This window comes from Kogia breviceps, chromosome 2 (assembly GCF_026419965.1).
Source record: "Kogia breviceps isolate mKogBre1 chromosome 2, mKogBre1 haplotype 1, whole genome shotgun sequence".
In the NCBI taxonomy this organism is placed as follows: Eukaryota; Metazoa; Chordata; class Mammalia; order Artiodactyla; family Physeteridae; genus Kogia; species Kogia breviceps.
Window position 1 is genome coordinate 105,673,053 of NC_081311.1, and position 25,431 is coordinate 105,698,483.

General features: G+C 46.1%; 1 protein-coding gene across 1 annotated transcript in view; it reads right to left on the reverse strand.

Moving 5' to 3' along the window:
* Nucleotides 1-14,971: 14,971 nt before the first annotated feature.
* The window catches only part of LOC131750373 (alpha-1,6-mannosylglycoprotein 6-beta-N-acetylglucosaminyltransferase A-like), a 95,400-nt gene continuing 84,940 nt past the window's right edge, over nt 14,972-25,431 (reverse strand). The window contains exons 6-7 of the mRNA XM_067023115.1: nt 17,611-17,760; nt 14,972-15,088 (exon numbers count right to left, since the gene is read on the reverse strand). Of these exons, the coding sequence (XP_066879216.1) occupies nt 14,972-15,088; nt 17,611-17,760 (267 nt within the window). The remainder of the gene's footprint in view (nt 15,089-17,610; nt 17,761-25,431) is intronic.

Consider the following 25,431-nt stretch of genomic DNA (forward strand, 5'->3'; position numbering starts at 1 on the left):
CGAAACCTCCTAAACACCCCGTAAGCAGATAACAATAAAAGAGGGAGGGTTCCACAGCTTTCTTTCTTTCCTTTTTGTTTTGACCAGCAGGACATCTACTTGTCAGGACCACCTGGATAAGCAGGCACAGCGCTGACGGGTACAGGTAAGGACTCTGAGGCTGTAAAGTGTGCCCGCTGGCAACAGTTGGCGGTGCCCATGGGTGCCCATCAGGCTCATGTGGGATGTTTTAAAAGACACACGGCCAGGCTACGCTGTCTTAGACCCTTGGAGCTGGGATCTTGGGCACTTTGGAGGGGTTCCTGGGAGTCTAGGGGTCCCAGGAGGGCAGCATGTGGGCCGTGGCCCTGCGTGAGATGACATCCACAGGGCAGGTCCGGTGATGGCTCCTCACCTTGAGTCCCACTTTGGAGAAAGAGTCAGAATGTCATAACCAGGTGACATGGAGGCTGTTACAGATGGCTTCAATCCCCCAAATCACACCAAGAAATAATGAATATTTACCCTCAGTCATAGCCCAGCCCTGAAAATCACCTAGAGCAAACTAGCATCTGTTATAAAATACTGGTTAGGAGAGACAGATAAGTATAAGGAAATTACAATAAAGTTGTCATAGGCTTTAAAGTCATAGAAGGACACGTAATGGCACATATGAAAAGTGACAGAAAGGGAAATAATGCTACCAGAAAAAGAGAGAATTTTGGAATAATAATTAGCATAACACTGGAGCCTTACGAGTCATAAAGGCAATGTGTGATCAGAAAAGCAAGGAAAGGCAGCTTTTGTTTTAAAGGAGGTTTTATTTTAAAAACTAAGGGTGGCCAAGGAAACCCACAGGAATATTGGCAATTCTCAGTTCTTAAAGAATCTGTTTTTTAAAGACAGTTAAATTTACCCCTCAAACTTATTCCCACCTTTATTCTTTTATCCTTTTAAGGCTGTGGTATAACGAAAGCATTCTGGTGCATTTTCAGTTCTCAAAGTTGGCGGGTGCTGCCCCAACCCATGGCTGAGGACCAGGGATGCCAGATGCCTTGAGATGTGTGTGACCATCCTGCACAGGGCAGAGCTGTCCACTCCCCACAGGCCTTCACATGCCCCAAGCTCTCAGGTGGGTTCACAGAAGCTGACTCTTTGGCACAGTCTGAATATACACTGAGTTTTCCAGGAACATAATTGCCATGTAAATAAAGAGACGTTTTATTGGGAATTTCACCAATAAGCCGTTATCATTTCAGAAAAATCATGGCAGCAAAGTCAATGCCACGCAGAGCATCTGGGTCTCCAGTACAACATACCCAAACCAATCTGTATTTTTTTTTTTTTTTTTTTGCGATACGCAGGCCTCTTACTGCTGTGGCCTCTCCCGTTGCGAAGCGCAGGCTCCGGACGCGCAGGCTCAGCGGCCATGGCTCACTGGCCCAGCGGCTCCGCGGCATGTGGGATCTTCCCAGACCGGGGCACGAACCCGTGTCCCCTGCATCGGCAGGTGGACTCTCAACCACTGCGCCACCAGGGAAGCCCACCAGTCTGTATTTGAAGCTGTCACAGTAATGCCAATCACATATATCTGTGTGTCTACATGTAGGCACCTTTTTATTTAGCTACTCTTTCTTTAATGTCAATTATAAGTAAAAAGGGCTGACCAGATTCAGCTCAATGTTTTATTCTTCTTAAATACAAACATATTCACTGTAAGGAGGAATGAGACACCATGATACCTTCTAGTGTGGTTCATGGGTATGATACAGTATTTCTGGACTACATATACACAAAATATCTATTACCTTATAGCAAAGAATTTTCCTTTTACTTCTCTTTCATATTAGAGTTAGAGAATCATTCTTTGTTAAAATTACATATGTTAGCAGAGGGTATATTTTTCATTTCAGGAGTGAAAAGTAGATGTTATAATACACTTAGAATAAAAGAAGGTGTTGAGTCTGGAAGGGTTGAGGCCAAGCTGGTTCTTTTTTTCTTCAGATCCCAATATACTCAGAGGACTGGGTGACTCAACTGGCACCTCTCCAGCTTGCTCTTGGCCACCGTTCTCTGTGTCTTACCGCACCAATGGTGTGCATGCATTACTCAGGGGGGAAACCCAGAAGATAAATTACTGGGCCTCCACTCTGAGCCTTCTCTGGCCCCCACTCGTGGAAGTCAGGCGATTCTGAGGTGCAGGTATCCTAGACTTTGCTTCTGCCTCTTCTGCCAGAGTCACGCCCCTCGATAGCCTGCAGCTCCTCATGCTTCTGACATATACCCTCTTTCTTTTGCTCAGCTGTGTGGTCAGGGATAGAAAAAGAGTGCCCGCAGGCTCCTGGAGCTGGGGGAGCATCCTTTTCTTTTTCTCAGCACATATTTTACATTGAGCACGGATCAGTGAGGCACGTCGGTTGGGCCAGGCACTGGGCTAATCACCTGAGCAGACATTATCTATCAGGTTTCCTGTGTACTGATGAGGATTCTGAGGGTTAGAGGGGCTTACAATTCCCCAAGACCACATAGCTAGAAAGCGGCAGAGCAAATTCAAATCTAGATCCTTCAACAAATTTTTACCTTTTGACAAAAAAGCAAGATGACAATTTTTAAAGGATGCTCTTGAGTTCTTAAGACAATGACCAAAAGAAGCTCAATGTAAACACCAGCCTTTTCATCACTTGCTTAAAACCAGCTAACCTAAAACAAAATCCCAGGACTGAATGTATGTCTGTATCAGACCTTTCCTGAAGCTGAGTGAAGTGTCACACCATTTCCATTTTGTGGCCTGGAGAACAAACTAATTAATTCTCCAAACTGAATCAGGGTAAACGAAAGTTGCCATCAATGTCACTATTTAGCAGTCTCTCTCCCCTCTGCCTTTAAGGTCCCTGCTTATTTACAAGGTTGCTCTAAGCACTTGGAAAATACAAAATGCTGAGCCATTATCATTTTGTTCATTTACATTTATGGAGGGTCACTTAATTTTATGAGTAAGGCATTTTGTGATTCATTATTCCCCCTCTGAATCTTCCATTCCTCCTTGTTAGTTTATTGAGAACCATCTGATCTGAGCTATCGTATATCAATCAGTATATTTACTAGAGTATAGTCTGTAAAAGTAATGAAAATCTTATTAAATATGGGACATTGTTTCAGAGCGACTGTTAAATCTCCAAGAAGAATGCAAGTTCTCTTTATGGAAAAGGAAACCCTGGAGCCAGAGAATTTCTAATGGTTTACAAAATGTCAGAATAATGATTAAGAACCTACTAATATGTTTCCCAATATAAAGAGAGAAATCCAAATTATATTACATTTAAAGTGTAACTTGAAACAACCACATTATACTTAAGGCATATGGAACTTCTCTTGAGTGTGTACACTGTGGTTTTAAAAATGGGTCCAATGCAAAAATAAAAACAAAGCTTTTTGTTTTCTAAATACCAAGAAAAATTTACACTTCTCTTCAAATGAAGGCAAAGAAGAGACAGATGCAATTTCTATGGACCCATTTACATGGATCTATTGATGCTTAGCTCAAAAGATTAGCAAGGGCACAAAAAGATAGCTATGTAATTATATACGCTCTGGTTAAAATTTTTCTATTTGCTGAGGAAAAAAATAGGATACTTTCTAGGGATACTTGACCCTTAGAAATCTGTACAAGGGTTGATAGCTCTTTCCCAATTAAAAGCATCTTTGATCAGGGGGATTCTGTGAGCTGAAAGAGCAGAGTGGGGCGGCCCACCTGCCTGTGAGGTCAAGTTCACTGGCTCCTCTCAAAGCTGTGTCATGTCACTGGCTATCAGCCTGCTCTCTGCACCGTCTCCAGCGGAGAAGGAAATGTACATCAGATAGAACCTGCCCTCCTGCATAAAGTAAAGTGACCTGCTTGGGGTTTCCCTCCAATGCATCAACATTCATGCTTCTCCAACTCAAAACCCGACTCTTCTTTTCCTGTAAAGCACAGCTCCCTCAGTATCCCCTTCTAGCTAACCCAGCACATTCTCCACCAGGCACCACTCCAAGTTAACTTCCCCCGCTTAATGTACTCAGCTATTTCCTTATGCATTCCCGTTGATTAGGCATTGCTCTTATCACACTTCCATATCAAAATCTGAGCTCCTGGGAAACAGGAAATGTGTCTTGGTAAGTTCCCCCAATGCCCTGACTTAGTATCATAGGTCCTGTGGGGATACAATGAACATCTGTCAGCTGACCTCTGCATCCGAGCCCTCCCACGGGAGCCCAGGACTGATGGAGTCACCTGTGGGAGGTCACTTGCTGAGCAGCTGTTGAAAGCCTCTCCCAGTACCTTTCTAACTGGAGTCTCATTCCAGCACTGGTAGGACCATCTGAAAGGACAGCAGGAACCAAATATGCCTGAGCTCCAACACCTATTCCCTTTTTATGCCATGAAGAATGAAAACCTTCTATCACCTCAACCAAAAGCAAGTTGCTCAAGGATCACAACCGAAAGGATGAACATACTTTTCTCAACAATTTCGCACTGGCTGATCTGTGTAACATTACATCATTCACTGGGAAAGGGTTAGATTGTGTTTTAGAGCGTCTTAAATTTTTTTCAGGAAAAAGTACTCAGTTGTAATACAGTGTTATCAAAATCTTCAGAATTATCAAAATTTAAATTATTATCTAATTCTAATGATCAAGAAGGTACCAAGTCAGTCCAAAATACTTTTTTTTTTGTGTGTGTGTGTGTGTGTGTGGTACGCGGGCCTCTCACTGCTGTGGCCTCTCCCATTGAGGAGCACAGGCTCCGGATGCGCAGGCTCAGAGGCCATGGCTCATGGGATCAGCCGCTCCGCGGCACGTGGGATCTTCCCGGACAGGGGCATGAACCTGTGTCCCCTTCATCGGCAAGCGGACTCTCAACCACTGCGCCACCAGGGAAGCCCCAAAATACTTTTGATGAATCATTTCCCAACGTCTTGTACATAGAAACTGCGGTAAGAAAACTGATGGGTTTCTTTGCTTTTCATGCATTAGTAAGTCAGACAGAGAAAGGCAAATACCATGTGGTATCACTTATATGTGGAATCTAAAAAAATGATACAAATGAACTTATTTACAAAACAGAAAAAGACTCATAGACATAGAAAACAAACTTATGGTTACCGAAGGGGAAAGGGTGGGGTAGGCGGAGGGATAAATTAGGAATTTGGGAATAATGTGTACATAGTACCATATATAAAATGGATAAAAAAACAAGGACCTACTGTATAGCACAGGGAACTGTACTCAATATTTTGTAATAACCTATATGCGAAAAGAATCTGAAAAAGAAAAAATATATGTATGAAACTGAATCACTTTGCTGTACACCTAAAAGTAACACGGCATTGTAAATCAACTATATTTCAATTAAAAATCATTTTTAAAGAGCCCTTAGCACATAGTAAGTGCTCCAATAAATGTTAACTAAGATGGTTATTATCATGAGAAAACAGAAAAAAAAATTCATGGGGGAAAAATCATCAGAATATCACTGTAACAATGGTTGCAAGAAAGATCCACTGATACATGGTAAAAATAAATGGACAAAAGTTGGAGGAGAATGAGAGTATTTGCATGGTCTCAAAGTACTTCCCCCAATATAGAGAAAAACAGTAACTTTACGGTGGAGAAACCTGGCAAACACGACCTTAACCAAGTGATCAAGGTTACACCACCAAGTAATAAGACACTGGTATCACGTACCCCCTGACATGATACACTGAGGCCACATGACTTCTGTGGGATTCTTGCCAAAAATGTGTAACCTCAAACTAATCAGGAGAAAACACCAGTCAAATCCAAATGGAGGGACAGTGTACAGAACAACTGACTGGTACTCTTTCAAAATGTCAAGGTCATGAATGACAGTGAAGAATTGGCACAGATTGGAGGAGACTAAAGAGACATAACAGGTAAAGGCCATGTGGGAGCCTGAACCAGAAAAAGGATGTTAGTGGAAAATCTGGTAAAAGCCAAATAAAGTCCGCAGTTTAGATAATATTAGGGTACCAATGTTAACTTGTTGGTTTTGACAATTACACTGTGGTTTTATAATATGTTACCATTAGCGGAAGCTGCATGAAGCATATAACCAAATTTTATACTCTTTTTGCAGCTTTTCTTTAAGACTAATATTATTTCAAAATAAATAAAGAGCAAGTTCCAGCAATTCCACTCATAGGTATATATACCACAAAGAATTGAAAGCAAGGACTCAAACAGATACTGGTACACCCATGTTCGTAGCAGCATTTTTCGTAATAGACAAGAAATGGAAACAATACAAGTGTCGATGAACAGAGGAATGGATAAACAAAATGTGGGCTATTCATACAATGAAATATTATTCAGCCTTAAAAAGGAAAGATTCTGACACATGTAACAACAGGAACGAACCTTGAAAACATGCTTAGTGAAATAAGCTGGTCACAAACACTGTACAACGACACTCGCATTAGGCACCTAGAATAGGTAAATTTATATAGACAGAAAGTAGAGCAGTGGTTACTCTTCTATTCAGGGCTGGAGGAGGGGAGAATGGAGAGTTACTGTTAAGGTACAGAGCTTCCGTTTGGAACAATAAATCTATGAGACTGGATAGCGGTGATGATTGCACAACATTGCGAATGTACTGAATGCCAGTGAACTGTACACTCAAAAAAGGTTAAAATCTTCGTTTCTCACTGTGTATAATTTATCACAAAAAAGTGGAAAAAACATTGAAAATTACAAATAATTATCCAATTTAGGCAGATGTAGAACTTCAGAGACTTCCTACATTCAAACCTAACACAGGAATGATTTATTAGCCCACATTTTCTACCCAGAGCTCCGAAGTTTCAAAGTCAGTCGCACGCTAAAGCACAGATGCCTAAGTTGAGACATTCTCACTGCTGGGGAGCATCCTTTCAAACCTTTGCAAAGAGTAAGTTCCTGGGTACCAGACTGAAGGTTCCTGATCTGTGTTCTGGTACCTGCCACACAGCACGGGAGTCCAAACACTGTGTGCATTAAGTGTTGCTGAGGAATGACCCCCCAGCCCCTCCCAAACACTCCCCAAAATGAAGAACTCAAATTTACAATACTAGCAGAAGGAAAAAGCAAGCGTGCGCGCACGCACACACACATGCGCACGCCTCGTTAACCTTTGTCAGAGGTAATCTGGGCCATAGGTTCATCTTTTTAAGGATAATCTGTGCTCTTGATCTTCTTCCATCTGCTTTGGCCCTTTCACCAGTGATGGGGAGGGTCAAAGAAAAGAAGTCTCAGAATGATCAACTCTATTACTGGTAAGTTCTCTGACTGAAAGGTAAAGAAAAATCACGGTAAACGTCGTTTATATACTATTTGGGGAACGTTTATATACTATTTGGGGAACTGACCCAGAAAGGTTTAAAAGTAGCAGAGGTGGGCTTCCCTGGTGGCGCAGTGGTTGGGAGTCCACCTGCCGATGCAGGGGACGCGGGTTCGTGCCCCGGTCCGGGAGGATCCCGCATGCCGCGGAGTGGCTGGGCCCATGAGCCATGGCGGCTGAGCCTGCGCGTCCGGAGCCTGTGCTCCGCATCGGGAGAGGCCACAACAGTGAGAGGCCCACGTATCGCAAAACAAACAAACAAACAAACAAAAAACAATAAAAGTAGCAGAGGTGAAAAATGTATGCTTTAGAAACATGTCCCGGGAGGGCTGCCCAGCAGTATCCTCCCCAGCAGACGGTCCCAAATGACATGGACACCGGGACAAATCGACACTTAGAGGCTTCCTCCTTGAAAGCAGCCTGGAGAGCCACTTACAAACTGTGCAGAAATAAATAAGAAATAACAAGAAATCAATCTTATGGGTTCTTGCACATACGTGTTTCTAACCAGATATAGAAACACCCAGCCTGGTCACTCACATGCTCTAAATGACTTTGGTTTATTGTCCCAAATAGAATCCAACTGCCTTCAATGGTGATTCATCACCCACTGTGGATTTTCAAGAGGACCTCCAAAGGCAATCCAAATAAGGCTTCAGCAAATGGTTCGAGCAATGGCAGGATTGCTTCTCTGGATGGCACCTGATGACAGTCGGCTAAAATACCAGGCATGCTATTCAGTCACTTTTTTCTCAAGGATGATGATTCTTCAAGGAAGGACCCCACGGCCCACTTTTTATTCCCCAAAGCTCCTCACAGAGAGTAAGTTCTTTAAAAATACCTGTTAAGCCCTTGATTTTCTTTTTATTCCATAAACTCTAATCATCCAGGAAATCAGAGTTCAGCTAATTGGAAGGCTGGCGATATCTGTTCAAATTAGGATGGAGATGGGGTAGGGCGAAAAGACCCTGTACTTTGTAGAGGGACAGAAATAGATTGAAATCCTGGCTCTGCCACAACTTAGTGAGGGGATGTAATCAAGTCATCCATCTCTCTGAGCCCCTGCACACCCTCCTCCTTCCACCCAACTAAGTGAAATGAAGTTGACGATACCTACCATCCAAGGCTCTGAGGTTCAAATGGGCTCCTAGCACTCAATAAATAGCTACCATTCATATGAATGAAAGTAGAATGAGTTTTATAGATGCTTACCTCTCTCAGAGTTGGCTTGCCAATGAAAAAGTCTGTGTTTTTGCTGCTTTTGGGTGGGTTGAACTTGGGATTCAGAAAAGCACATCCATTTGCAATGGCCTCCAAGGGAGCCGGGCCTTCATAAGGGAACCCAAGTCCAACAAACATTTGTAAGACAGAGAAGCACACCACATGTAAACACATCCATCAGACTGGCGTCCCTGGCTCATGGGGGTCTCTTCTGGCCTCCTTTCCTGTGCTGATGCCTCTGAGACTCTGGTAAGTTCCCAGGCCCTGGTTGGGGGTGGATAAATGAGAAGCCAGCTTACACGAGGACCTGAAAAACATGACCAGGGACCTTTAAGGGCCCAGGAAGCTGCTCAGGTCATTATGAATTTCCCTCCTTTGTAAAAAAGTAAAGCAGTAAGTGTCAGGCTGGGCAGCTGAGGGGGTAGGGAGGTGGAGGTATTCAAAGAATAAAAACAACAACAAAACCTAAGACCCAAAAATAACCTTTCTGTAACTTACCAGGAGACATGACTGCAAAAACACTTGCTTAACTAAACAGAAGGTTTCTTCATTGAACCACAGGAACAACAGGCCCTTTCAGTGATGCTGGGCCGAGGGGACAGAAAGGTCGCTCGGCGGTTTGATTACAGTTTACACGGAGCTGCATTAAAATGGTGGTAGGTCAGCAAACATGGGTTTTCATAATGGGGTTTTCGCTGGGGGACACCAGCATCTTGGGTTTTATTTTCCCCTCAATGTGGGGAGAGGGTGTAGAGCTGTAACTGGGCAAAAGGCTCTTCCACCCCAGCAAGTAAACCACGAGTCGTCCCCACGGCAGACAAGAGATGGCAGCAAAAACACATCTCAGAGTCCTCGCAGGGACCACGGCTGAGAGCCTCTGTGACAAAGGAGACTCCCTGCAGTTCAGTGGCACTGACTCCTGGGTCCAGAAATGAAACATCATCTCATAGAAAGGCATCCTTGCATACCCTCCCCTCAGGGTATTTCACACCACTGGACGGCTGTGGGTCCTGATGGGCTTGGTCCAAGTCTAGGCTTGGTGACATGACCCACATGAAGGAGCCTATCCTGAAACCTCTCCAGTCTCCCAGGCACATCAAGTGGCAAAGGATAACCGGGTCCCAGGGTGTCCTTTCCTTCTGCCATCATGTTGGGGAACATCCACACGGCGATGCCCCGAGAATGAAGGATGCTGCTGAATTGGATATGGCTAGATGCTTGAGTCTCCTTTCCCAGGCCCTCTCCCCAGTAATCCTGTCTCTGCAGCTGCTTTAATTGAATGGTGATTTGCAATACTCCTGCCTAGAAAGCCCTGAGTCTAACCCCGGCAGCACTGGAAGATGCAACCCGTATGTGCTGGGCACTCAATTCCAGGGCTGAACACACAGTGTGGCCCATGTTAGACATATTGGAGAGTCATGAAGCCCCCGCAGGGAATTTTCTGGGGCAAGAAACTAAAATCTCAGGTTTTCTGGAGAGATGCCCTATCCTATAACTGTATGTTCTGCTGCACAAAACAGGGTACTTAACCTTTTTATTGTTTTGGAAGAATAACCTTTCATATCCTGTAAACCTTGACATGACCCTCAGGGGCGTCCACAGAGGAGGATGCTGTGGAAGAAAAGCTTTGAGAAGCCAGCCGAGCTCTCACTGCTGGCTGGGCCATTTCTCCTGGAGCAGAAGACACAGGGGTGAGGGAAAACATGGTAGCAGAGGAGCTTGGAAGCTGTCTGCCGTGAGGGTATGAAGAACTAGTGCCAAGACATCCCAGCTTTGTTAAATATGAAGAACCCAGGGTTACTACCCTTGAGGCTTTTGATCTCTGTGATCTGCCACCCCCAGCAGATTTTGGAGGTGGGGGAGGTGTCGGCTCTCCAGGGAAAAGAGGACCTCTATCAGGCCGTGGCTGGGCTCAGGAAAGCACAGGGCTTCCAGATCCTGGAAGATACAGACGGGGGTCTCCGTGGGTTTAACCAGGGGCTCACAGTGTTTTCTGACCTCTGAAAACCAAGGCCTGCCATGAAATGCTGATACCTTCAACAACACTAAATTACAAAGAATAACTTTGGAGGAAATGTAGGAAGCACAATGGTTGTCTATTTAAATAGAAAATCCCGGGAAAAAAAATTTAATTAGCTCCTTCAGGCCCACCAATCTGAACCCATTAATTAAAAGGATTTGAGGCTGCTGCTTAATGGACTTGAATGTGACCTAGGCTTAATTATATGTGAATAACAATTTGCACCACCTCTTCTGCCCTGCTGGCATCCGTATATCTGACTACACATAAACACTTTGGGCTAACTCTCCAAAGCCTCACCATTTCAGAATGAAGCTAAAGCAAATACCACACAATTTCTTGGCAATGAGTCTTCTCGTCACACTAATTAGGATCGTGGGAAATGCATTACTTGGAAACACCAAAATAACAGTTCTTTGTCACTTCTGTCAATAAGCAACCTTCCTTCTTGCTTCCTGTGTACTCACTACCTGTGACATTATAATGGAGCAGATGTATGAAGGTCAAATAGCACACTTGAGGTTTGAATGACAACAGGATAGGCAGAGAGGTCATCACCACCAAAGGGTATTCCATGAACCTTTGAGGGCTTACGGCCTTGCCACACGCTGGTACCTTAACCACACTGAACTGCTTTTCCCCTAATTCCCCACTCCCCCCAACATTGTGCTCGCGTACGGAATTCCTTAGCACGGGGGCAAGACAGACACTGCAAGAATGCATTCAAGTGCAGAGGCTTAACTCCTCAGGAGGACACAGCATATTTTATTGATACTTCATCTGGCTTCCAGAAGCCTAGAATGTAATGAGGATCTTCCAGACAACGGGACATCTCCATGGCCGCAGCTCTGACTCCATCAATGAGCATTTCTAAACAGAGCTCTAAATTACATGCTCTAAAACTTAACTTTTGAACTAACACTAAGGAAGAGAGAACAGATGAAGCTCCAGGATTGGGAAGTCCCTACATGTCGACAAAGAGTTTAGTTAAACCACTCAGATTTTCACTCTGTGTGAAAGGAGAAACAAAATTGTTTTAAACCCCTAAGCGGAGTAGTTTACAATGAATCCTTTAAAGGTGGATAAAGGTAGTTCTGAGATCAGGACAATGTGGTGATTAAGAGCACAAGCTCTGGAGTCAGGCTGACCAGGTTTCCCACCCTGACTGCATCATTTCCTAGCTCTGTAACTGTGGGAAATTGTTATATGCCTCTCTCTATGGATTATCTTACGTCCACTGATAATTCATTCTCTCTAGCTATGGGCCTTAGTCAAGGTAACACAAGCTCTCTAAACCTGTCTTTTCATGTGTAAAGTGGTGAAAGTAATCGTGCTTTCTCTCATGGGGCTGCTCTAAGGATTCGAGGAGATATTTCATGGAAACGATGTATTCCAAGGTTTGGCACTTAGTAAATGTTCGCTAAACGCTAGTCCAAGTTCAAACTCAGGTTCAACTTTAAGTGCAGCACATGCACGACCTTTTGTTATCTAGCTGGAGTTTGCTGTGCAGGAGTTGTGGTTGTGGGGTTTTACAAGAGGTTCAGCACCTGCTTATGTGTATTTATGAGTTCTCTGTGTTTCATAAAGTAGCTGGATTACAAAACAGGGAGGGGCATCCATCAGAAGAGAGAGAGGACATAGTTTACAGTGACTGCCTCAAGCAAAGGCCAGTCCCATGAGCCACATGTTATGGCCAAGCCTTACTTGTTTATTCTTCACATAATGATTGGGAATCATTACACTTTTGATAACAGGTATCCCTTTTATACCTTTAAAAAGAATCCATACAAGGCTGGGTATGGAGAAAATCTATTTTCCTGATAGGTGATACTTTTGTGTAGCCGGCAGGGTCCCCTCTCTGGACATCTGTCTTCCCTTTTGTACCCAACGCTGATGGAAGAAAAAACAGTGGCCAAAATCTCTCCCATATATGTTTGGCTACACCCTCTCCTGGGCTCCATAAGCCCCTAACCTACTCTACCTGAAGGCTGTCTCCTAAAGGCCTAGAAGGGCAAAGGAGACAGAGACAATGATACTTGCCAAGCACGTTTAAGCACCCCAGGTCAGTCAGTCTCGGCCACTAAATCAAAGGTCATTTCCTGGAGACCAGCTCACTGGGTAGACTCTCAGACTATGCCCACTACGTAAGTAGCCTTCCAGAAACAAAACAAAAAAACCAACCACAACATCAAGATCACAAGTCCCTGCCCTTCGGTCATTCGGAAGCCCCAGCACAAAATCAAATGCATTGCAATTTGCATTGCGAAAGCATATTACCCTGGAGATGGGGAGGAAGAGAACATTCAGATACATATACAGCTGTAGATGCCGACCATCTTCAGCTGTGCCAGCATGCAAGTTCCGCCACGAAAAGGCAGCTCAGGTGCACCTCCTTGGAGGAGCTGTCCCGGACTACCACGCTCACACCAAGACCTCACCAGGCCTACCCGTCAGCTCCTAACGGTGCGGAGGCATCACAGGCCTGGCTCACCACCGCAGTTAAGATGGGCTCTAATGGAACCGAGGTCAGAGGAGTTTAGTGATGAAGAAAGAATTCACGAAAAGGGCTTAACACAGGGAAGGGTTCGAGAAACGGTCGTTACTGTTGCAGTAAAACCCCATGGTCGTGCCCCATGATAACATGAATGGGTTGTGTGTATTTGGGTGTGAGGAGAGGTTAATGAATCCTGTGTCCGTACCTTTCTCATTCTGTATGCATATGTGGGAGGGGAGGGCGGAGGATGGAGTGTGTGTGCATGTGTAAGTGTATGCAAATTATTTTCCATCTAGTTGGAACGGGAATGGCTTTTGGGACCTGTCACCAGGATGAAACTTGCTTGACTGCCTGAGGTTGAATACTGGAGGACCTGAAGTAGACATGGAAGACGGGTCGCTCCAGCAGTAAGCTTGCTCTTGGGCTCTCTCTCACAGGGCCTGAGGATGTGGGCAACACCACGGAGAGGCAAGCATGGCATATCAGAAGGACAGTGTCCCTTCTTGGGGAGATCTTGGAGATCTAGGCACATGATTCAGGAGAAAAGCAAGAAATCACTCCTAAGGGCATGGCCCCAAGATCCCAGATGGTGAGTGGATTTCTTCTGGACTCCTTCCTTCATTCTTCATACGGTTATCTGAAGGCCTCTGCAAGCCAGGCCCTGAGAAGGTACCTGTCAACAGAATAAGCAGAGCCCCTGGGTTCTCATGGAGCTGCACGAGGCTCTGGTCCACTGGTGGTGGCTGCCTTGGGCCCTGGGGTTTCGAGAGAGCTTGTGCAACCACATCCAAGCTTGTAGGAAGAGCCACGGTTGATACGGGAGGTCAGACCCAAGGATGGAATAGAACAGGGACAGTAGTACATACTGCCTATCTTCCAACCCTGCCCGGGCTTCTAGGCGAGTCCCACAGCTAAGCTGCTGAGCTGATGTGGGAGGGAAACAGGGCCGCCATGCCCCATCCAAGGGCTGGAGGGGGAAATGGCCAGAGTTGTGGGCAGAAGAGGTGTGTGGCAGCAGCAGGAGAAGTAGTTGCTTCTTCCTCTCCTTTCCCACAGCCAGATTTGTTCTCAACTCTCACTGTCAGAAAGGGAGGTATGTGTTTGGGCTCACTCCAAATGCTCCTCCAAGCCAGTGTGGGATGCGAATGCCCCAATCTGTAAGGAAATTCCCCTGGTGAGACTGGGGGAGTTGGGCACAGGGAGGGGAAAATTAGGAAGGAGAAGAAAGAAATCACGTTAAGAGAGATGGGGACTGAAGCCAAAAATAAAAACACACTACCCCAGTTCAGTCCTTATTTGCTGGCTCAAATTGCTCTCCTGGAGTTTGCTGGCCCGAATGACTCGTCTCTGGTCTTTTGATAAATAATGAATTCATCCACATTTATATGCCCATTAGAAGAGTCTTCAACATTCAACAACTTCCCAGCTCCTGAGCCCCGACTTGAGGGTTACGCTGAATCCCTTCCATCTCCATAGGCTCTGTGGGCCCTTCATGAGGGCCCCTCCTCGCACGCAGGGACATAATTCTGCTGAGGAGACAGTTTTCTGGGCTTGGTGCAGAGGCTCAAAGATGGCTCATAAAGAAAAATAATAAGACAAAAGCTGATTATGCATCAATCATTTCAATATGTCTCTAGACCTTGAGGGGCACCCGACTTGCTTCCCTCTCCCATAACGAGTCTGAGAAACGTGCAAATCCCATTCATTCCACACACATTTGCTTCTCTGCATCCCCAGTTCTGCACTTTCAATGTGGATTGGAATAAATCACTTTTAAATTGCTCAGAGACACCGAGAAAGGAGTTAGAGGCAGAAAGGGTTATAAGGGCAAAGCCTGACTAGTCTTTAGTGTCATTATTCCAAAGCCCAAGATTCATTCATTTCAGTGCTGCTGCTGTGTTCTGGGTAGCCTCAGCAATACAACTGCCTCATTTTCATCATATTTGCCAACGGTTTTAGCCACAATTCCACTCGGAGTCCTTTCATATATTCTAGTCCTCTGAACAGGAAATACAAAATGGGATCAGCGACATCCTCTGAAAGTACCAGTTTTTCAAGGATAAACAGATGACCCTTACACTCAAAATTCCAGCTGTAATCCTTGGGTAACCTCTGGCAATCTCTGACCTCATGGCCTGGGCCTTCCAGGCCTCTTCTCTGTTGCTCTCCAGACATCAGGGACCTTAGCTTCAGCCTATCTCTCATTCTCTGACAGGGTAAGTGGACAGTCTGTAAGTAAGTGTTCTTTTAAGATTTGTAAGGCTGAGTAAGACATTCACACAGCTGGGTTAATAGAAGCGTGTGGGACAGTGATGACAGAGAAGCAGCGCTGCCAACTGTAATTTTAAAGGAGCTTGAGCTTCTCCCACAATCTGATGTGGGGAAAAGTAAAATGAAGCAAAAACAGCATTGCGGCGAAAGAGCCCGGACTTTCTAATGATTCTAAAATGTCCTCCCCTAAGACAGAAGGTGAACAGAAAGCAAACAGTGCAAACGGGGGAGCACTGGTGATGGCCACCGTCATCAGACTGCAGATGACCTTGTAAAGAAATAAAATCTTAATGAAACAAACCAGATCTTTGGCCAAGGAGAGAAATTTATCAAGTGAATTTGTTCATGGCATCACACACATGACTTGGGAGGTAGAAATGATCAAATGCATTTACCTATGGAGAAACTGAGGCAGAAAGGAGATGCAGATTCTTTGGGCTTGTGAGTATCCACTGAACGTTCTTAAGTGTGTATGTTTATTCATGAGGCTGGTACATCAAGGGCCTAGCAGAGCTTTCACTTGCAATAAAAAAATCACGAGTCAGGGTTACCTCCAGGGTGACCTCAGTGACAATGGACAAGCCCAACTCTCTAGTCTATTTCCTCCTGTTTAGAATAAAGTTAACAGTAACACCTGCCCTGCCTACCTCTGAAGGGTGTGGTGAGAAGTAAACAGGACAGCATATATGAATATGCTTTCCCACACTGAAGTATCACACACACTGATCAGAAATGCTATGATGCCACAGAAGCTCATCCGCTCAGCCTCTCCCCTCTACCTTGACAATGAAAATGAAGTCAGGACCAGAGCTGAACAATTCACTATTGATAATGCAGGGCAGGGATCGTGCTTGTTGTCTTTGCTCCTGGGTCCCTTGCATGATGCCTGGCACATAGGAGCTGCTAGAGACATACTTGTAAAATTCACAAATAAGAGCTTATTAATAAACATGAATTTTCATGATATGTATTGCAATCCTCTTTACTTATCTAAATAATTTACTGAAGTCTGATATATTTGTCTAATACCTGTGATGTTATTGTGTTCAATACCGTAACCCTTTTAATGGATTGCAGTATTTTACCTAAAGAACGTGTAGCATTTAGAGGCAGGAATCAGGAATCTATGCCATAAACATGTGAAAAGGTGCTCTACCTCACTCATAAAGAGAGAAAGGTAACAAGCACTGACTGATAGATTGTATAGTATCTACAGAGCCATTTTGGCTATAACCTTTAAAACTAAAAATGTATATATCCTTTAGCCCAGCTATTTCTCATACGGAAAGATTTTTAAGATACATACGTTTAACTTTTTTTAAAAAGAGCTTATTAATAAACATGAGGAATACATCAATGTGCCAGCCAACGCTTCAAGGCCTAACACTGATCTATTTGCAGGTCCGCTAACCTCACCGGGTGCGTCCACGTCAGAATTATAGAAAGGACAGAGACCACTGGGTGGACACCCCCAGGATGTGAAAACACCACGCTCATCATGCTACTGAAATGACCGTCCATCAGTTATTCCTACCCACCTACCCACACCACGTGGCCTGAATTCTACATCTGTGACATTCAGACCCTCAGCCCCTTATCAGATTTTATCTTCCACTATTTCCCGACACACAGACTCGCTGGCTTGGTCTCTTGACTCTCCTGGGTGTGTCTTCTCCACCTCCACCACCTGACTCACTGCCGTCTGTGCCAAATGCCAGGTGCGTCCACAGCCGCGTCCTTCATCTCTCACAGCTCTCACGATGCCTTCCTTGCTCCCTGAGCCCCCAAACACTCTTCCCTTGTCTGAACTTCTCCAGTGTCCAGTACAAACGTTTTGAACAGGCAGGTATGATGAAAAGCTAGTTGGGGGATGGGTTCCTTGAACAGGGGTGATTGGAGAGGTGGAGGAGTTAAGTGCCCCAGGCTTGCTGGGAAAGCTGCTGCTCTCTGAGAACGTCTGATACCCTACTTTTCCTGGTTGCCACCATGTCCCCAGCCCCTCACTTGATGCTTCTTGGCACAAAGCAGGTCCTCAGTAAATAAGTTTTAAATGGTAGCAACCTCCTTTCACAATTTGCTAACTTTTAAGCTACACCTAGGCTAGAAAACCACTGCCCAGCAATGACCTGAAGATCAACAGTACCACTGAAAAGAAAGCACTGAAGACTCTGATCTCATTTGCAATGGCAAGAGAAACAAACCTCCGCACAACAATACTGACGCATTTTTACAAAACTACAAAAAACTTACCTTGGTTTCTCGGAGAAGAAACTGCAAGTCCCGTCCACTGAGGATCCCGTGGTTTTTCACGTAACTGGGAATGTTCTTTGTGCTGGAGGCGTAAACAGTCGCATGCACTTCCATGTATGTGTGAATGATGTCCAAGTAGAGCTTCTTATTCTAAAGAGGGGACACAAGGAGAAGGTATTTCTCTTTTCGTTCTCATAAAAACCTGCCTCATAGCAGGCAGCTCTTAAGAGCAGGAGCTCTTAACATCAAGATTGCATGAATTTGGCAAAACTAAAACTTTTTGTTCCTAAAACTTCTTTCAAAAGTAATCTGACTGGATTTTGAGGGTAAAAACAGTCACATGGATACTGTACAATTCTGCAAGAAGAAACATATCCTATAGCGACATACTACTGAATACCAATGATGGCTCAAGACCAATTGTTTTGAAGTATTGTCCTAGCCTTGTAAATTACCGGGGACCCAGCACTTTGCTTTTGGCTTGTCCTCCTTATGGGGGAGTAAGTTTGGGGAAGGAACGCTCAGAGAAGGCAGTCAGCTGGATTGGAATATTTATCTGGAGACGCTAAACTGTCCCCGAGGAACACAAACATCCCCAGCTCTTGCCAGTATTTCTAGTGATGATTAACTCGTGTTGTCAGAACTGGATCCCACCTAATTCGGATCACGGGGAGATGAGAGTTTCCCACAATATACACTGATTGACTCAGCAGATGCAGAGATAATGAGAATATCCAGGTAGACAAAAGTGGAAAAAACGTTAAATGGAAACTTTGAGGAGCCCTGAAACATTCAAGAGTAGTTTTACTTTTCTTAGAAGCAAAACAAAACCTCTCCTCTGTGTTGGTAGGTACTGAATTTCGAGGCACATTTTCTAAATCAAAACCACCTGCATGGAGGAAGCAAGCTCCTTTTCCCTTCCTCTCCACGTTTCCGTGTGACTAAGTCACACAAGCTGGATTTTGTGGGTTGTCTTTCGGGTTTTTTTTTTTTTTTTTTTGGACATTTGAAAGATTCAAGTTCTGTAATGTTTTCCAGTTGTATAAAAGTGGGATGGGTTTTTCCCATGTGAAGCCTGTTTTCACACACTCCAGGAAAGTGTAATAACGCCGGTTTTGTGACTTAAGACCTCAAGGGACATGGGGGTGTGGCATCAGCAGCCACAGAGCACATAAGGGGGAAGCTGGCTCTGAAGAGAGGAGGGGCAGCGACACCCCTGGGGCACGGGGCCCTCACTCTGACCTGATAGGGCAGCTCCAGGCATCGTGAGCCCGGTTCAGGGTCTACCCCTCTGCCTACATCTGGCAGGTGAGAATATTACAAAGGACTCAACTTTGGGGGATACATGTTCCAAATCCTGTATCCAAAGTCTTCATGACTGGAAAAACAGTACAGTCCACATTCTCCATTTTATGCACTGAATGATTTTGTTTTGTTTGGAATCAATCAAGTCCACCCCTGCACCCTACTGTGTGAATAAAATGAACATTCCGACTTAAAGTCTAATTTCATGCCACGTTCGGCATGGCTGGAAGATGCTAAATTCATTACCTCAGAAATGTATACCCTTCCATTCATGCAGAGGTGACTAGGAACAGTTTATAAACCATGACTCCCATTCAGCTTGAGCCAAATTGAGGATCATCTTCCTGGTGTGAGTTAACTGGAGGGGGTCTATGACACAGTTTTTGTGCTAGAGGGACCTGATTACTCCTGAGCCCACAAACCTCCTTCTCAGGGGCTCTACCTGCACCCCAACCCCTGGTAGGCAGGCAAGGGTTTCTGAAACCCTGCCCACCCCCTGCCACTCCTGGCCGGCCCAGGGTGTGTCTGACCTGAGGGGCCCATCCCCAGGCCGGCCGGCAGCCTTGGACAGTGTGGCCGGCAGCCTGGGGCAGTGAGCTGAGCTAGTCAGACTCTCTCTCAGGAGCTAAGAACCCTGCTCACAGAGAGAGGACTGACAGACGGCTGGGGTTTTGGAGCAAAAAGGCCATGCGGAGTTGGAGTCTGGGCAGTTACGGACCAGATGCAAGTTCTGGGGAAGTCAGATGCCAGTCTTGGGGGTGGGGATGAGAAGAGAACCTGGTAAGAGCTGAAAGGAGGAGAGGGAGACAAAGATGCATAATGGGTAATAAGAGGGACCTGGAGTGACTGCGACCTAGACATTCCCCCTGTGAGTGTGATAGAAAGAGTGCAGGGGTGGGGAAGGAGCAGGGCAAAAGGAGAGGGGAGGTGGAGGGAAAGGGTGAGAGCAAGGGGGAGGAGGAGAGAGAAAGGGGGAGGGGGAAGAGGTGGGGGGAAAGAGGAGGGGGGAGAGAGGAGGTGGGAGAGGAGGGGGAGAGAGGAGGGGAGGGGGAAGAGGAGGGGAGGGGGAAGAGGAGGGGAGGGGAGAGGAGGGGAGGGGGAGAGAGGAGGGGGAGGGGAGAGGAGGGGAGGGGGAGAGAGGAGGGGGAGAGAGGAGGTGGAGGGAGAAGGAGGAGGGAGAGAGAAAGATGGGGGAGGGGGAGACAGACTGATGAGGGGGCAGGGAGGGGGAGGAGAGAGTTAGAAGAGGGGATGGAAAGAAAGGTAAGAGGAGGAGGACGAAGGGAGAGGAAGAGACGAGAGAGTGAGAAAAGAAAGCAGAGAGACAGAAGAGAGAAAAGCAGGGCCCAGAGGTGCTTCTGGGTCCCACCCCATCGGCCCAGAGTCTGTCTGGATCCTTAGTATAATAGCAGCTGCCCAAACTTCCTCCCCCTCCTCCCCAACTCTTTAGTCTGGGTTACTCTGGGTGGATCCCTCCCATCTAAAGGGAGGGTGTCAGGATGTCATGCAGGGCTTTTGGCAGGGACGGGGGTGGAGGCAGGCATCTTTTCTTTAATAAAGCAAATAGAGACATTTCCCTGTGAAAAACCAGCTGCTAACTAGTCAGGATGGACCAACAGCCCCTGAACCAGGCCCGCAGTGAGCGACAAAGGAGAACAGTGAATGATCACCCAGGTCCTAACCTGGAGACGAATACTCACTGCAGACAAACTCGAGGTTAGGATTCCCACACCGAATGCCTGGGAAGACACATGTCCTACCATCCCTCCCAGAAAAGGCGGGAGCTCCTTGAAGTTTAACAAGGAGGCAAGTTCAGGCAAAGAGAAAGAAGCATAGGCCAAGGCTGATAAAGTCTATGAACTTATTAACAAGAAGGCATGGTAAAGTCTGAAAGCAGAAATTCCCTTCATAGAGGATTTCTGTAACTTCATGAAGGAGGAAATCACAACAGGTTATTAGAGGGATAAAGAAATGTTTCAGGCATAACCCTAACCTTTCAAGATGACATGACAATGAAGTGATTCCACCTCTGCTCTCTTGTTGTCACTTGTCAGAATTCTGAAGAAATCTGGCCAGGGTGATTCCCCAGGGTGACTCCGGGGAGGAGCCACCCCCTTCCTTCCCCAAGTGAATGCTCAGCCGATGCGAAGGGAACCCAAAGAGGCATCGCCAGCTCCAAACCACTGCCTGAATTTCCCAAAATCCAACTGCCTCCTGAACCTCCCCTCCTGGGTTGCCACGGACACTTCCACACCTTAACAGGTCATTCAGTGCCTTACTTTCCCAGACCAGAAACCCTACCCCCAGGCGCCCGATATCAATGATTGGCATTCGTCTCCTAGCCAGGTACCAGCATCACACTTGGCATTCCACACATCAAATTAGTCACAAAGCCCTGCTGATTCTGCCTCTGCAATATCAAATTGTCTCCTCCTCTCCAGGCTTTGATCCTCGCTCACCTGGACTGTGCCAGGGTGAACACAATGCGCATCTTAACAATCTGCCTGCAGCTCAAAAAGGTGATGCAACTAGTCCATGGTTTCTACAAGTGAGCAGCCGTGCTGGGACGGAATCTGTATGGCTCGATGCCATATATATATATATATAAATATATATATATATATATATATATATATATATATATATATTTTTTTTTTTTTTTTTTTTTTTTTTTTTTTTTTGCGGTACGCGGGCCTCTCACTGTTGTGGCCTCTCCCATTGCAGAGCACAGGCTCCGGACGCGCAGGCTCAGCGGCCATGGCTCACGGGCCCAGCCACTCCGCGGCGTGTGGGATCTTCCCGGACTGGGGCACGAACCCGTGTCCCCTGCATCGGCAGGCGGACTCTCAACCACTGCACCACCAGCGAAGCCCCGATGCCATTTTTTAACCATGCAAAGCAGTAGTAGTCAATGTTATGCATATCAACAATAGTTTTACATATGGCCATTTGGAGTTAACTACAAAAATATGCATGGGGATGATAGATACAATTTCCAGCTATTGATCACTGAGGAGGCAAGGGAGGGTTTGGGGAGGCGGATGGAGCTTTCAAGATATTTGAACTATATCATTTTTCTCTTAAGAAAACTATTGGACAATATCAACATCTGTACATCTGGGTGGTGAGCATATTTGATATATTTCACAATTGAAATAGAAAAATTAAAATACATGCAATCAAGAAAGAACAGAAACCAGTCGGTTCGACACCAAAGCCTGCACCACTGCCATCTCACTGGAGGACCTAGTTTTTGCCAAAAAGAGGTTCAGAGGATCTCCGTCTCTCCTCAATGGAAAATGCTATCTTTGTGTTTAAGAAATAAGGACAAATTAGGAGATTGGGATTAACATATACACACTACTATATATAAAATAGATAACCAACAAGGTTACCTACTATATAGCACAGGAAACTCTACTCAGTATTCTATAATAACCTATATGGGAAAAGAATCCGAAAAAGAATAGATACATGTATATGTATAGCTGAATCACTTTGCTGTACACCTGAAACTATCACAACATTGTGAATCAACTATACTCCAAAATAAAATAAAAATTAAGGAAAAAAAAAAAAAAGGCGGCGCTGCAGTTTTGTAAATTAATCATGGTCCTGGTCTGCCTTTCCCCACCCACGCGAAGGCCCCCAGTGGGAGGGGTGTGTGTGCAACCAGGACCCCTCCCCTCTTGATTTTGGACATCCAGGCCCACGGTCAAGGTGACACCCCAGAACTGGGGGTCCCACTGATCCAAGAACTGGATCAATATCACTCTCCAGAAAGCTTTCCTCCTCTGACTTAAGAGACCAAGGTCAGAGAAAATCATCTCCACCATAAACCCCATCACCTACAAATTTGTTGAGACACAGTCCAAGAGGGCTTGCAGGGAGTCACCACACCGCAGCATGCCACCACCCCTGTCTTGGGGGTGAGATGTGCCTCCAAAAGGTCCCAGCTCGCAGCCTGCAGCCCCTCAATGCTCTCGGTCTTCACTTCAATTTAAATTCCCATTAAATACAACCAATCAAACTGATTAAAATTTCAATCTACCTAAATTCATTTAAATCTACCCAAACTCATCAGGAGGCAGGGGATGGGAAGATGCTAAGGAAAAGGAGAGAACATGCTGGGGCCAAGGAACAGGGCTTTCAGTGTGTAGCTGGCGGCAGCTGTTTGTAGAACTGGTCATAAGATATTCAGAGCTTGAATCAAGAGCTTTAGGAAAACAATTCAATCTAAAGCAACACTCGCTTGAGTCCTTAGCAGGGGTAGAGGTAGAAGGCAGAACCGCACAATCTGTAGCCTTCCTTTTCTTTTCCAGCTGGTGAGTCAGGGGTACAGGAAGGCTCTTTGGCGAATGGTAGCGTTCTGAGCTCTGGGTTGCAGTGGACATTATGTACTTTTCTCCCCATCAACACCCTTGCTCCTCATGGCAGATATGCACATCCCTTCTCCTGGACCCTCTTTCCCCTCAACCACAGGGCACCTTGTGGCATCCCATTTAAAAAATAATAATCCTGCTACCCTGCACAGAGTTAGTTGGTCAATGGAGAGCACCTGGTAAGCGCTAAGCCAGTGGGCGTCCTTCCCAGGAAGGGCTGAATGGGTGTGAAGAGCCAATCCCTCTCCAGAGCCAAAGCAGTGAGTTGGAAACCAGGCTGCTGAAGCCAGCATCAGTCCTGTTGCATGAAGGTCGGCTCCAGACAGAGAGAAAGTAAGTCGTCACAAAGAGAAGGTCAAGTGTGAGAGGGTGCATGTCCCAGCAGGGTATTGGTCCACTGTTCCAGTTACAGCTCTGCCCAGGGCATGCCTGCCCTTCCCTGGGTTCTGAGAGTCCCCCAGTCCTAAGCTAGGAAAGCTCGGCTTCTGCCATTTCAGCAGAAAGAATCCTGAGAAGTACACTGGTGATCAGATTCTTTATTTTGAGCATCATGGATTTTTAACCATTTTTATAGTAGCTTCCTCTGCTTCCCTGCCAAATATAGGAATTGGTTGATTCCATGACTTTATGAATGAATATACAATGATGAATCATATATTTTCCTTAGGAAACCACAAGGCCATGGAGTATGCTATGCCTCACCCCACACTAGCCATGGAAGCCCTTACTGATTGCTACTGTGATGTATCTCCCCGAAAGGCTGGAGCTGGGCTTGTTGACTCTACAGAATGAAGATCTTGTACATCTTTCTGTACTGCAGCCTCCGCCTCGTCTCTGAGCGGAGCTTCTTGTCTGAATGGTGACACACCCCTTACGAGCCTTCTCAGATTCCCCGGACTGCCTGCTCTTCTTTCTCTGTCTCAGCTGGTGCTCACACAAGCCAGGCTCCCCTCCGCTGTCAGACTGGGAAGAAGCTACACCAGGGATGAGGGGCATGGTTTGGGGGGGACCTCCATTCCCAAACAGCATCCCAGATGTATGGGACGCCAGTTCCCCGTGTCGTGAACCAGTGCCAAAGAGAAGCAGGAAACAGGAGGGAGCCTCTTTTCTCTCTTCTACAGACTATGCCAAGGTAGAGTCAGTCCCTCCTTGCAAACCTTCCAGGGGGTCCAGAGTGCCCAGCGCCCATGCTGCTGCGTGTGTGTGGCTTCTGGTGAAGCCGGAGCCAGCCTGGATCCATCTGGTACTTCTCCTGGCCCCTCCCCTTCAGCCTTACAGCCCTGGGCTTGCACCTCCTTCCCCAACAAGTAGTAATCTATCAATCTTTGTCTCAGGCCCCCTTTCTAGAAGCTCTGGGCTAAGACACTATTTCTAGGATCTCAGTCCTTCAATCCACCGTCCCTAGTGCCACAGTTTCCAAAACTGAAGATTTAGTTCCCCTCTATAAAAGTTTCCAAAGGCTCCTCATGGCAATGAGAGACTACTTCCCCAACTGCACACACGAGGATCTTCACAACCATGGGCTTCTACAGGCTCTGCAGCTGCACCTCCGGCCATGCCCTCTCCTCCTTTGCTTAAGGTCCCCCTACAACCTACTCCATATTCCCGAACCTCTCCTGCTCTCTCGCGTGTGTCTGGCCCGCCATCGCAACGTCTTCCCCTGAGACGCCCTCTTTCCTCCTTCCTTTTCTCTCCTGAATGGACTCCTTCCCCCTCATCCTTGACAAGTCGGCATTCCTGAGCTCACCCGGGGGAGGTTGGCTACCACCTCCTGTGTACCCTTGGTATCTTCCTGCTTGGCCCCTTTGGGCTGCGCTGTCACTCTGTGTGGCCACGCAATGGGACTGTGAACTTCTGAAGGTCAGGACATTGTAGGTTCTGTGACTGCAGAGACCTGGCACAGAGCAGGTGCTCGGTAAGCCCACACTGGCTGCATGAAGAAGACTAAGAGGGCGCACGAACAACAAGGCATTTACAGGAAAAGGTGTCTCAGGCATGGCCCAGCTCCTCCTACCTATGGAGTCTAGCCCACCTTCCCACCCTGTTTCAGGAGCCCAGTTCTTCTACATCAAAACCTGCTCCCAGCAAATGAGCTTAAGGTCCGTGACTTTCCCTAAGGATGTATTTGAATCAA